The 12,918-nt window shown below is 35.5% G+C and overlaps 1 protein-coding gene across 1 annotated transcript in view; it reads left to right on the forward strand.

The window, feature by feature from the left end:
• The first annotated feature begins 472 nt into the window (after nucleotides 1-472).
• LOC113085775 (adhesion G-protein coupled receptor D1-like) overlaps nucleotides 473-12,918 on the forward strand; it is a 31,775-nt gene continuing 19,329 nt past the window's right edge. Inside the window, exons 1-7 of the mRNA XM_026255264.1 lie at nucleotides 473-546; nucleotides 2,244-2,405; nucleotides 3,273-3,332; nucleotides 3,616-3,725; nucleotides 4,934-5,067; nucleotides 8,102-8,177; nucleotides 9,210-9,351. Of these exons, the coding sequence (XP_026111049.1) occupies nucleotides 484-546; nucleotides 2,244-2,405; nucleotides 3,273-3,332; nucleotides 3,616-3,725; nucleotides 4,934-5,067; nucleotides 8,102-8,177; nucleotides 9,210-9,351 (747 nt within the window). The 5' untranslated portion in view covers nucleotides 473-483. The remainder of the gene's footprint in view (nucleotides 547-2,243; nucleotides 2,406-3,272; nucleotides 3,333-3,615; nucleotides 3,726-4,933; nucleotides 5,068-8,101; nucleotides 8,178-9,209; nucleotides 9,352-12,918) is intronic.

Raw genomic sequence — 12,918 nt, forward strand, 5'->3', positions numbered from 1 at the left:
GTTAGCCCCTGTTAGGGATAAAGACCTTTTTGTGATGATAAAAAAACATGTTGTTGGTTGAAAAAAGAGAAAATCAACTGTTGTTTTGCACACGTCCAGTTGTAATAGGCTCTAATGAGGGGCATAGTACAGAGTCATTAGCGAGCTGCTTTGCCAGGGGCCCTATAAACCAGTTTCACTGCAACCAACATGTGGCTTTCCAGCAGGTGCGAACTGTTTGTTTCCGTGAGGTGAAGAGTACTTGTTCAGAGCTCTTTTAGATCATGGCTTCTGTGCATGTCATATTATTACAACATTCAGTTCTTTCAGTTATTAGGCTTTTTTTTTCAACTATCGTATACCTATTTAATTATACTTATTTATTTATATAAATATATTTTTTTATAAATGACAATTTTTATATTAAAAAAAAGATTTTTAAATTGTATAAATATTAATTCTATTCATATTTCATTTATTTTTGTCACCACAGGTGAGAATGTGATGTCCAGCTTTCCCACCGAAGTATCCATCAGTGTCACTGCTGCAACAGATACTCAGTTAAAGGTAAATTCTTCTGACCTGAGGTCACCCGTTGCTCTTTCTGAATCTGTTTCTGTGAGTCAGGAGTCAGGACTGTAGTCTCCCCAGACCAGAGAAGTGTAGAAAGATAACAGCAGAAGTACAACTTCATCACATATTATCACATCCGAATTCCAGTGTTATCTAAGAGATTTCACATGGCGGGAGCACTCATTAGAATATTCCCAAAAAACACTGAAACTTTCTTTCAGTGCGGTCATTTTGTTTGACTATTGTACCTAAATGCAAACACATCTGTAATGAGGGTAGGCACTAACCTGTCTAGCTTCAGTCTCTAATTACAAAACATGTTTGTCTTTGGTTTCTGTTAGTTTGATCAACTGAGTTCACAGACATGACCACAAGTACAAGGTGGGATTTCTCACTCATCAGCCTTAATCAAAACCGTCCCAGCCTGACTAGATTAACTGCAGTGAAGTCTGTTTTTGGAGTTTATTTAAGCAAAATAACAACTACAAATCCACCAAAATGCACTTCAACCCTTGAAGGTTACTTATGTGATTTATTTATATGCCATTACTGTCTGCTTATATATATATATATATATATATATATATATATATATATATATATATATATATATATTTAGTATCATTTACACATATCATGGTTTTTTGCTAATATTTTGAATTAGATTATAGTTTTATTATTTGTTTTTCATTTAAATGTGAAAGTTTTGGTTATTTTGTCCTGTTTTTGTCAATTGTATCATGAAGTTCAAAACATATTGAGCTGGGATACGGGAAAGTATTAAACCTGTTGACATTTACTGAAATAACCGCACACCTTTAAGATCTGTGGTGTAAATGTGAGCATATGGAGAGCAGCCGTCACCGAGAGTAGTACACTCATTCTGTTGACTTCATCTGAATGCTTGTAAATTAAATTGGCCATTCAAGACACTGACATATTCTCTAAAGGCTTTACAGGCCCTCAGTCTGTCTGCTCAGATTCTTCTCTGCACAGTAATTAAATGGATTGGACGAATGCATACAAACACATACACTCACACACAAACACACAACAGGGCCTCCCTCACACACCCTTGGATGATTAGGTGTTATGAAGCCGATGCAGACGTTGCTCTGGGAACATCCGTGTGCGTATAGACGCACACACCCTTGGCAGATGTGCAAGAGCACAGCAGGAAATGAGGTGGCGGCCGAAGCTGTAAACAAAAACAAATTCAGCTCTTTTGGAACTATTGTTTCCCCCCAGACTCTGAGGAAATGGAAAGAAGAGATTGAGCATTCGCACAAATGACAACACTGGCCCTTATTGAGTAAGGAGGTCAAGTAGAAGAGAAGATTTTCCGTTATGGCCTCTTATAGGGTATCGATGAAAAATAAAACTTTAAACAACTAGTTTGTAGCTTTCTTTCTTTGGAAAGTTCAAGTAAGACTGGCATTCAGCTTTGCTGTTGACATTGACATTCACAAGTCCCATGAGAATGAGATTTAATTAAATAATTTCAGCTGAACTGTAAGTGCCAGCTGTTTCTGATGCTTGTTGTTGAAATGATTCTATTAAATTACGGGAAACCAAAAGAACGCCTTTACATTTTTAACGTCAAGTCCAAGCCACAGAGCCATTACATGTGATCGTGCTTAATTTTATGGAGTGTGGTTGACACATATCCACTTTTTTTGTGTGTGGTACAGAGAACCACAGAGATGCCCCGACCTGCCTCCACAAACCTGACAGAGGAAGTTCAGAGACTTCAGGACCCCATGCGGTTACAAACGCAAGACCTCCTTCAGTCTCTATCATTTAACCTTCCAAACAAGACTATACCTCAGGAAACAGCCAACAATCTTACACAGGTAAAGATAGGAAGTTTAAAGGTTTTGGAAATTATAAAGGTACTCTGAGGTATAAGAAACTAAATATTTCAGAATCTGCAACAGGTGAAACAGGTGAAATAAATTAATTGTATGATTATTTTTTCAGACAGGCATGCTTCTATTGAAGCACAAACTCTTTGGAACATCTTCAGGACAATTTAATGTTACCTTTTCAATCCATATTTCAATCAAATGATTATGCTTTTATCATTCGTCTATCATTTGTCATTGAAATATTGTATTAACTTATAAAAATACACTACAGAATTTTTTTAAGATAAACTCCCATTCAAATTTATTTTTTTATTTTTTTAATGAATGAAATAATTTTTAGCATGGAGAAATTTAATCCAGTAGTAGTGATAGAAAATACATTTTTAAAATGCTATTTTAAATAAATGCTGTTCTTTAGAACTTTTTTCATAAAAAAAAAAAATCTAAAAAAATGAATTGCAGCATTTCAGCATCAATGTTTTCAGCACTGATGATAAAACGTTTCTTGAGCTGCAAATCAACTTAGAATGATTTCTGAAAAATCATGTGACAATTAAAGATTAAGTAATGGCTGCTAAAAGTTCGATTTTGCATCATAAAAATAAATGACATGTGAATGTACAGTATATTACAACAAATTGGAATAATATCTTGTAATATTACTGTTTTTAATCAAATACTGTGAATTCATGCAAACAAATAAAAAAAGATCTTACTGACTCCAAACTTTTGAACAGTATTGTAAATTACAGTGGGTTCAAAAATATATATAGAAGCATATTTCCTGTTTCTTCTAGACTTGCACACACATACGTTTTTTTAACTATGCTTTATTCTGCCCTGCATGTTTAGTCTCTACTGAAGAGCGTGGATGAGGTCATAACTGCCAGCGACTGGAGAGAAAATGATGAGGTACGTTTAATGGATAGATTGATGATTGGAAAGATATAAAGATTCTATCAGTTCTTTCATTCATAAGTAGGTCCAGATGAATCTGCAGACTTTTTCCGCATTTCATCCTCTCCTTTGAGAGAAAATGTCTAGAACTGAAAGAATTCAAACATGCTAAAATGTGTTAAATGGAGTTAAAGGTACTACACACTTATTAGTAGCTGAAAGAATCATCTGGTTCTTATTTGTGTAACCTCAATGAGCCGTAATATACTTTGGACTTGTCTTCTGTCATGGTAAACAGTGGAGTCCAGTGGTCAATGGGCTGGTGGAAACGGTGGATAAAGTGATGGTGCATATGGCCTCCAAGCTTCGGTCTGACCCAGATGCAGAGGCTCCACTGGCCCTTAAAGGGCAAGAGCTCCGTAGCGGGTCAGTACACACTCCAAAACACTTCTTCAAACTTCCATTTCAAGAATATCTGTTCTTAGAAATTCATACTTCCTCCCCTTCCTCTACATACATGACTGGCTTGAAGTATGTGGAGTATGTCCAAGTATGCTCACAGGGGGATGTCTACCTACTCCATATGCACAAATGCAGCATACAGGGTGTGCGTGACACTGTACAATTAGGCCACAGTTAAGGAATTTGAGGGCTCTGCTCAGATTCAAAATGATGAGTCTTGCTGAGTCTCGATTCTGAATCAGCCCCTCTGAGATTGCACACTTTAGAGTCAACTCTGTCTCTGATCCTCCTTTTGCTATGATACGACTGTGTGTGAGAAGCAGAGGTCGCTGGAGAAAACTTTTTGTGTTGTGTGAGATATTATTAAACTTTAATGTTATAGTCAGTGAATGAAGCATAAATAATCGCAAAATCTCAGATGAAAAAACAGATCAAGAGATGATGTTCCCATAATATTTTTTTGGATGGTGCCCTGCAATAGCTTTAGCGCGATACCAACTTTTTATAGCGTATACTGTACCAGTAGTTTACAGATAATTTCACAATTCTCTGTGTCAGTTTTACATCACTAGAAAAGTGAATATGCTGTTTATCCTTTATTTTAAGTTAAACTATTCACCTCTTATATTTGGTTAAAAATACAGTAAAAATATTATGTAATATATTGTGAAAAAAATCTGTGCTTAATATTTTTTGGGGGAACCATCATACATTATTTTACGATTATTTGAAGCTATTTTTTTTTCTAATTGAAATCATTTAATAGTATAAATGTCTTTTCTGTCATTTTGATAAACAATGCAATAGCTTCTAAGTATTTTTTTTTTCAATTATGTAATAATAGTTTCAAATTAATCAGACAATTATTCAGAACATGTAAACAGTCTGTAATAAAAATAAGTTGCAAATGACAAACAAACAGAGCTAATATACAGTGTTGACTGTGTTTACATTAAACCTCGCAAATAATTGCACCAAAATATGCACACATGTAGCCACTTATCCCCGAGTAATATATGTGCGATTTTGTATCAAGGTTTCTTTCCAAATGCATTCAGTACTCAGTACCACCAACTTGGTACCGAAATGCCGGTCCTTTTGACTTTTTTGGAAGTAATGCAATATCAAAACAACAGTATACTTACTTTGAACAGTGACCCATCTTTTTTGTTGTGTCTAGATTACTCTCTGATGAAGATCCCTCAGAACTACAATCTGCAAAGCTACCGGTTCCCAACACAAGGGAAGAGTTACATCTCAGTACCAGGAGAGGCCCTCACAATGCAGTGTGAGTAACCCTAAAATCTGGCATTGATCCAGGGGTCTCATTTATAAAACTCAGTTGATTTCTTCCTAAAAGTGTAATGCATAAAAGCACACAAAAGTTTTCAGATTTATTAAACCCTGTGTACGCCAGAATCTGTGCACTAACCTACAGATGACAATGCTATTTCTCCCAACCATATTTATTTTTATTTCTAAAAATGATCCAGTATCCTTGTTATTTTTTATAATAAAAATATGAAACAATATCCATAAAAACAAAACGCCTGAAAATAGTTGATCTCATTCTTTTACACTGGCCAAATAGTATTTCACTTGTTTTAAGCAATTCAAATCAAATTATATGTATGCAGTTTTGCTGATAAGATGAACATTTTAGTGGAAACAGATAGGCCTATATGTATTGCAGTGTAAATACAATTGTATGACCCGGCACATGACAGCATTTTAAAAAGGAAACGTGCAAATCTTACAATTTTCCAAGTTTTATCCTTCAAATACAGTGGTATTTTTCTGAATGTTGAAAGAGATGCCTTCACGTGACATCAACACCTCCGTGCAGATGAGGTTGTACAGTAAACTATTATCACTGGTCCTATTCAAACCGGAGACCATTTTGTGCATATGCAATGTTTATAAATTAGACCCAAGATCTAAGACTGCACAATTAATCAAATTTCTAATCACGATATTAATTATGGATGCCATATCGTTCAATCGTTCAAAGTGGCAATGAATCATTCAAAGTTCAGTTGTGTTATTCTGCATGCTTTAGATATCCTTTCTTTTTTTCTACATGCTATCTTAAGGGTTTTTCCATTTTTTTAGTTTTAGTATAACATTATAAAACCATTCATATTTGTACAGTTGCATTAAACAATGGTATAAACATCATTCAATGTAAATTGTGATAATCGTGATTTATAATCGCAATTACAATTTCAAGGGAATAATAGGCAATTATGATATTTGCCATAATCGTGCAGCCCTATTTTAATTGGTGATTTCACTGTACCAGAGTGAAGGTTTTCCTGTGACGAACAGTGCACCTATGCCATCCGCCACAAGCTAATGGGATAAATCTTGCTTAAAGTAGCAAACTTTAATGCTTTTCCACTCTTTTAACCACAATTTAACCATAATGTGCCTAATGGAACAAACAAAACCTGGACTGTAGCATAGAAATATGAAATTGGATGGATTGCTAAACAAACTGCCAATCATATTTTCTTTTTTGAACAGAAGGTTGTTGTTCTGAATCATTCCTACCCAGTTTAAACTATGATTATGAGTAAACGTGCGCGCACACTTCTCATTGCTCTTGGACACCTCAGGCTGGGGTGAAAGAACACATTGTTTTCATAAGAGGAGGATGAAGGACATTTATTTGTTGTCTGTTTATTTGTTGTTTATGGCTCAAGAGAACAATGCAATCAACTCTGATGACTTCCTGCTGCTCTCTGATGAAAACTGCCAATCACACAAGCCCCGCAAGGAGAGTTTCATTAAAAACAGAGAAAGTGTTTGCATTTGCCGTCTTTTTTATGTGTAAATGCGAGCAATCGCTGAAGAGTGAGTGTTGCAATGTTTCCCATGTGGTGGCGGTAATTATGAGGGCATTAAACGTTTTGTTTGTTTGACAGCGTTTTGGGGTCAGTTCCCCTCAGCTCCTCTGGCACAGTGCTGCATCTGAGCCCCGCTCTGTTCATTATAAACAGTTTTAATATTCTATTAAAGCTCTATTATCAGAAATGGCACATAAACGCTAGCGCTGGCATTAATGTGCCACTGAACCACTTCTCCTGTACAGACGGACGTATGGTACACTTCATTAACAGAACCTAGCAGAGCTTTTATACGCCAATTAAAGACCACAAGAGAAGGAACGCATTGAAACACTTTGTATTTCCGCTGGGCCAAGTTTCTTTTAGTCTTAATAAAAACATTTGTAGAGAGATTTTGCCCATTGGTTTGTGAGGTTATTGGCCCAGAGTTCATCTGAAGCCCAACTCAGAGGAGTTAGTTAGGACACAGTGAGCTTGCATATTCGGTCCATTAACACCTGTAAAAACGCTAATAAGTTACAACAGTTCTCAGCATGTTTCACACTAGCCAAAAGTGCAAACAAGCATTTTTTTTTTTTTTTGCAAACAAAGTTGTTTTTTTTCACGAGCAGATTTCAATTAAAATGAACCAAAAATCATTGTTTTGATGTTGTTGTTAACTTAAACTAAAACCACAAAAAAATTATTTTGGTAGTTCAAATGAAGCTGAAACAAAATATTAAATTAGATGAAAAACTTAAAAAAGTAACTAAACAATTCTATTATAAATTACTAAAACTAGAATTGAAATAAAAAATAAAAAACTAGTTGAAGATAACTTACAAAATATAAATATAGATAAATAGAAAAAAAAGAAAATCAGAAAAGCACATGATAAATTTATTGAAAGCAAAACAAAAATTACGTTGATTTAAATAATATTTTAATTATAAATATTTATTTTGTGTGGGACAATTGCTTGCTCTTTTTTTATACTAAAAATGATACTTTGATCCCGATCATAATGTAAGTTATTAATACTATTTATTTTGCGGCTCTAATTCAGACCCTGATGAAATGATATTTCAATTTCCAATGGTCCACAACTTTATTTTACTGTTATTAAGGTTATTTACACAAATTCTTCAGTCAAATTATGATAACAATTATTGTGTTTTCATGTGAATACTAGAGTTGAACTCAAAGGCAAATGGCCCTGTGTGTTATTCATTTAATGGTTAAAAAAAATGTAAGTAGAGTTAACATTTCTCTCTTACGCCAGTGGTGGTCCCACATCACTCTCTACTTGCATGTGTGTGTGTGTGTGTGAACACACATCTTTCCCATTAGAGGTGCAGTGAGAGGAGTACATGCAGTGTCTGTGATAATGAGTCTATCCTCTCTGTGCATTTCAACGGTAGCCCAACACATTCTTCGAAACACACATGCATCTGTGTGATCAAATGTTAATACTTATGTATGTTTCCCCTGCAGCTCAGACCACGATTGTGGGACTTTTCTACCACAAAATGCACAACTACTACAAAAAAATCAGCCCTCTACAAACAAGGTAAAGTGTGTGTGTGTGTATGTGAGTGTGTTTCCGGTTGTACATCATGTTCTTGCGATCATGTCTTTATCACTCTGGTTCTCTCTCATCTGAGCCTCTGCGTCTGATACTCCCAGCCATTAAGTTGGCTGATAACACTCTCTTTCAATCTTAACACGGCCATGATCAGTACTTATCTCATTTAATTTTTTTTTGGCACAGCACTGGAACTCAGCTGGCCTTTTTTATGTAACTGAACTGGCCACCAGATGCAGGGATGAGAGATGATGCAGGGTAAATTCTTGTTGACATTTAAACATTAATGAGAACCCAAAATTAAGTAAATACAAATGTTATATGTGCTGTCGACTATATAGTGTCCCAGACAGACTGTCAGTTTGTGCATTTTTGGTGTGTCTTTATAAAGTAGGTGGTGATAAGAGACATTCTTTATAATCATTCATTCATCTGATTTGTTCAAAAACACTGCTTTCATGTAGCAAAGAAATGAGTGAAAATTGCTCAATTACCCTAAATATAATAGGTGAAACACAGTATGTGGAAAGAGTATTACTGCTACTTAGAAACAATCTCTATTGTATAAAGCGCTATAAAAATAAACTTGACTTAAAAACCATGATTCATTCATTAAGGAAACAAGTAAGTGAGTCACTGAGTCATTAGCTCAACAGATGCATTTAGAAACATTGATTAACGCAGGAACAAAACAAACGCCACTACTGTTACTCTGAGATGCTCAACAGTTGATTCTGCTGTGACTTAGTTTAAAACTGTTTTCATTGGCAAAGCAAAAACAGGCAATTTTATTGAGAAATGTAACTGTCAGTAATTACCTCATTTAGTGAAATGTTCTATAGAAACAAAATCACAATCTTTCTCTATTTCTGTTTTGATATGATTATTGTGATCTTAATTTTTCCATTACTTGTTTCTTTTGCAGATAGCTGTCATTAGCATAAGTTTCTTTGCTCATTATGTAGAGTTTGTACAGTAGTTGAAGGGTAGACAATAACTGACTGTCCATCTCTGCAGGATAAATGAGGCAGTGGATTTTAAAGATCATAAGATCCAGATGGCCAGTCATCTTATTTCTCTGAAGGTGGAACCGTCTCCTGCGCTGTCATTCAACCTTTCCACTGAGCCGCTGATCCGGATCGTCCTCACGCATCAGCTGGTAGGAGAACAGCAATCCTCACCTCATTTTGTTGATTTTGGCTTTCAGTCAGGAGTGTGGGTGCTTGTGTGCGCTTGTGTGTATTTAGTATGTTTGGCAAATTATTATATTTAAAGAATTGTATTTTGTTTGACGAAGGTGCCAAGAAAAATAGTGCAAAATAATTGCTTTAGGATCAAGCAGAAAATTCTACCAACCATTTCATATAGCAGTGAGCTGAACAAATGCACTCACACTCATCAACCAACATCTGGCCTTTAGCAAATCAGTGTATGTAATTAACATAATAAATTCATATTTATGACCCAATCTGGCCTGGCAGATTCAGCAGCAAGCAGGTTGCTGAAAGTACATTTCCCAAGAAGAGAAGATATGAACAACAGAAAAGAATAAATGTTTTTGACTTTTTGTAGTCATACCTGTCTCAATATTTTAGCCATAATTTTAAGGGATAGTTCACCCAAAAATGAAAATTCTGTCATTAATTATTTACCTTCATGTCATTCCAAACCTGCAGACTTTTGTTTTTCTTCAAACACAAATTAAGATATTTTAGATGAAATCTGAGAGGTCTCTGATGCTGTATAGACAGCAATGCAACTACCACATTCAAGGCCCAGACAGGTAGTAAGGACATGATTTAAATGGTCCTTAAATGACACCAGTGGTCAACCGTACCCCAGGTGTCATTGTCACATGGACTATTTTAACAATGTCCTTACTATCGATGTCACAAAACCAAAAATGTTGTACTCTGTACCGATACCACTAAAAATACACAATACTCGATACCAAGTCGATAACACAGGAAAAAAAAATAAATAAAATAACATTAGTGGAACTTCAAATAACACACACACATACACACACCTATACTCTAAATGCAAGCATTAGTTTAAATTCACTGACATGCTGGCAGGCCGAAAATATATTTTTAAAACCATTAACATAAACAAGTATTTATACCAGTAATATTAGCCAATAATGTGAATAAGAATGATCAGCGGGCCGCTACACAATGAATGAACAAGATGTATGCTGTCATATCCTAGTACTTAATACCTTTCTGGGCCTTGAACGTGTCATTTGTGTTGCTGCAGGGTCAGAAAGCTCTCCATCTTAATTTGTGTTCCAAATATGAACAAAGGTCATATGGGTTTGGAATGACTTAAGGGTAAGTAATTCATGACCGTTTTCATTTTTTGGTAAACTAGAGATTTCTAATGTATACCCACACATATCAGGCCTTCTGTGACGGTGTATTCTGAACATTGAAGTTTGATTGATACATAGATTTATTCTGAGCCTTTTGTCTAAACAGAATCATCCTTTTATATTTCTTAAATGGAACACAAATGCTTCTTAATATGTTGGAGGAAAACTTTCAAAGACCACTTTTTTTTTGCTGCTGTGTTTGTGGTTTTGTCTTTCGGTGAGCCGTGTTACTCAAGAACCCCAGAGTTCAGAACTGCCAGGACTAACCATGGAAATCCATTTTGGTTTGCATCATCCCTTGTTTTTTTTTTTTTTTTTAGCTCTGAAACATTGAGAGCTTTGCGCCAAAAGAAAAGTGGTTCTGAACGCTGGAACCTTAAGCTTTGAGGTCTTTTGAGGAGGGAAAGATGATTTGGTTTAACAAGGAGCTTATTTGGCGTGTGTGCGCAGATGCTACGACTCAGTCGAGAATGTATCTGTCTGCCAAATTTCCATGGGAAACCCATCAAAAATGGATACAGATGGCATGTAGACAAGTTAACCAATACAGCATGTTTTTTTTAGAGAGTATTTCCTGTAAAAAAAAAAAAAAAACAGCTAGAGTTCACCGTAGCATTGGATTTCACACACCACGTTACACACGTTATTCATCAGCTAACCCACATTTGACAGCTCACTATGCACTTGACCATTACATTAAATTTGCTAACCTTTGCAGTCTGTCATAATAACCCTGCTAAACAATGACTTTTTCTTTAAATAAACAAGAAAATCATATACTGTGTAATTCCCTCAAATATTTTTTCTTTTTTTAATGAGCAGGAGTTTCTTTTTAAAGCATTCTTAGAGCCTTCCAAATCAAAACCATGCTGGCATGAATGTAACTATAGAGACTAACGTTTGTTTTGCTGGCTTTTTATGGTTTTGGGAGAGATGTTTATTTCTGTGATGTTTGTTGATGGAAATGTGTCTCTGTACAAAGACCATTATGCTTAATGAAAGAAGCCTGCTAAAAGAGTAAATCCAGAAACATGCTTAAAGGGGTAGTTCACCCAAATATTTGTCATCATTTACTCCCCCTCTCCACTTGTTCCAAACCTTTTATGACTTCCATTCCTCTGCTGAACACAAAAGAAGATATTTTGAAGAATGTTGGTAACCAAACAGTTGACAGTAGCCATTGACCTCCATTGTTTTTTGCATGTCGCTGCTACATATTATTTCATTTCCTTTAGTCATAGTTTGAGTGATGGTCTAATTAATCCTGGGACACAGGCTTCCTGTGTGTGGGACTGTCCAGCACAGAGGCATTAGTGTCAGGCTAGTGTTTCATGGGTAATGTGTGTGAGCTGAATCATCAGATCAATAATCTGTCACTGCATCTGTGATGGATTACAGTGATAAGACTATACAAGTTAATGGTCTCTGTGTCATGTTTTAGCCAATGTCTTGTTAGGTAGAATGATTCAACAATGGTTAAACATTAGAGAATTAATTATAAGTTGTCTGTGTGTTTTTTTTTCTTTCGAGGGTCCCGCTGCTTCTCGGTAAATTCTCCTCTGATCAGAGCAAGACTTGTGTTGGTTTGTTGCCTTTGAACTACACTGTAGAACTACACTACATATTTTCAACTGATCAAGGAGAAGTTTCATCAACTGTTTGGACTGAAGGAATCCCTTTATAATTAATTTAATCATGTCCAACAGACACTGTTCAGGTGCATTCCTTTTGCAGTAAACACTAACATGCAATTTGGGGTCTGTACATTTATTTATTTTTAATTTGTTTCTTCTTATAAATACTTCTAAAACAAAAAAAGATTCTTTGCTCACCGTGGCTGCATTTATTTGATAAAAAAAAATTATCAAATGTTTAAGAGTATATATGAACACTTAATGCAGCCATTAATTAAGTTAGACAATTATTGATTTAATGCTGGTTTATGGTATGTGGCGCTGTAGTTCTGCCACAGAGATACACTAAAAACGGAGAAGACGTGGGGTGGCGTTTTGAGATTTATCCACTTTGGGACACGGTTTAAAAAAAATATCGGTTTCATTCTCCCTAAATGCCAGATCCATGTGGACGAAACACCTATACGATACAAAATTTATGCAAATACAGCTAAAAGTGTCTCTGTATGGACGGGGTCTTAGATGCAACTTCCCTCAAAATAGTATCTCAATGTGTTTTACACTTTAAAGCGCTGCCACTAAAATATTAAAACTATCACTAAACTATAAAGACAGCAACAATCAAGCAATTACCTCATTACCTCATCTCTCTTCTCCTTTTCTTCCCTCTCCACTCCTCACCTGTCCGGCCTCTCACTGCTGGATCACATGGCACGAG

This window comes from Carassius auratus, unplaced genomic scaffold (assembly GCF_003368295.1).
Source record: "Carassius auratus strain Wakin unplaced genomic scaffold, ASM336829v1 scaf_tig00042246, whole genome shotgun sequence".
Classification (NCBI taxonomy): domain Eukaryota; kingdom Metazoa; phylum Chordata; class Actinopteri; order Cypriniformes; family Cyprinidae; genus Carassius; species Carassius auratus.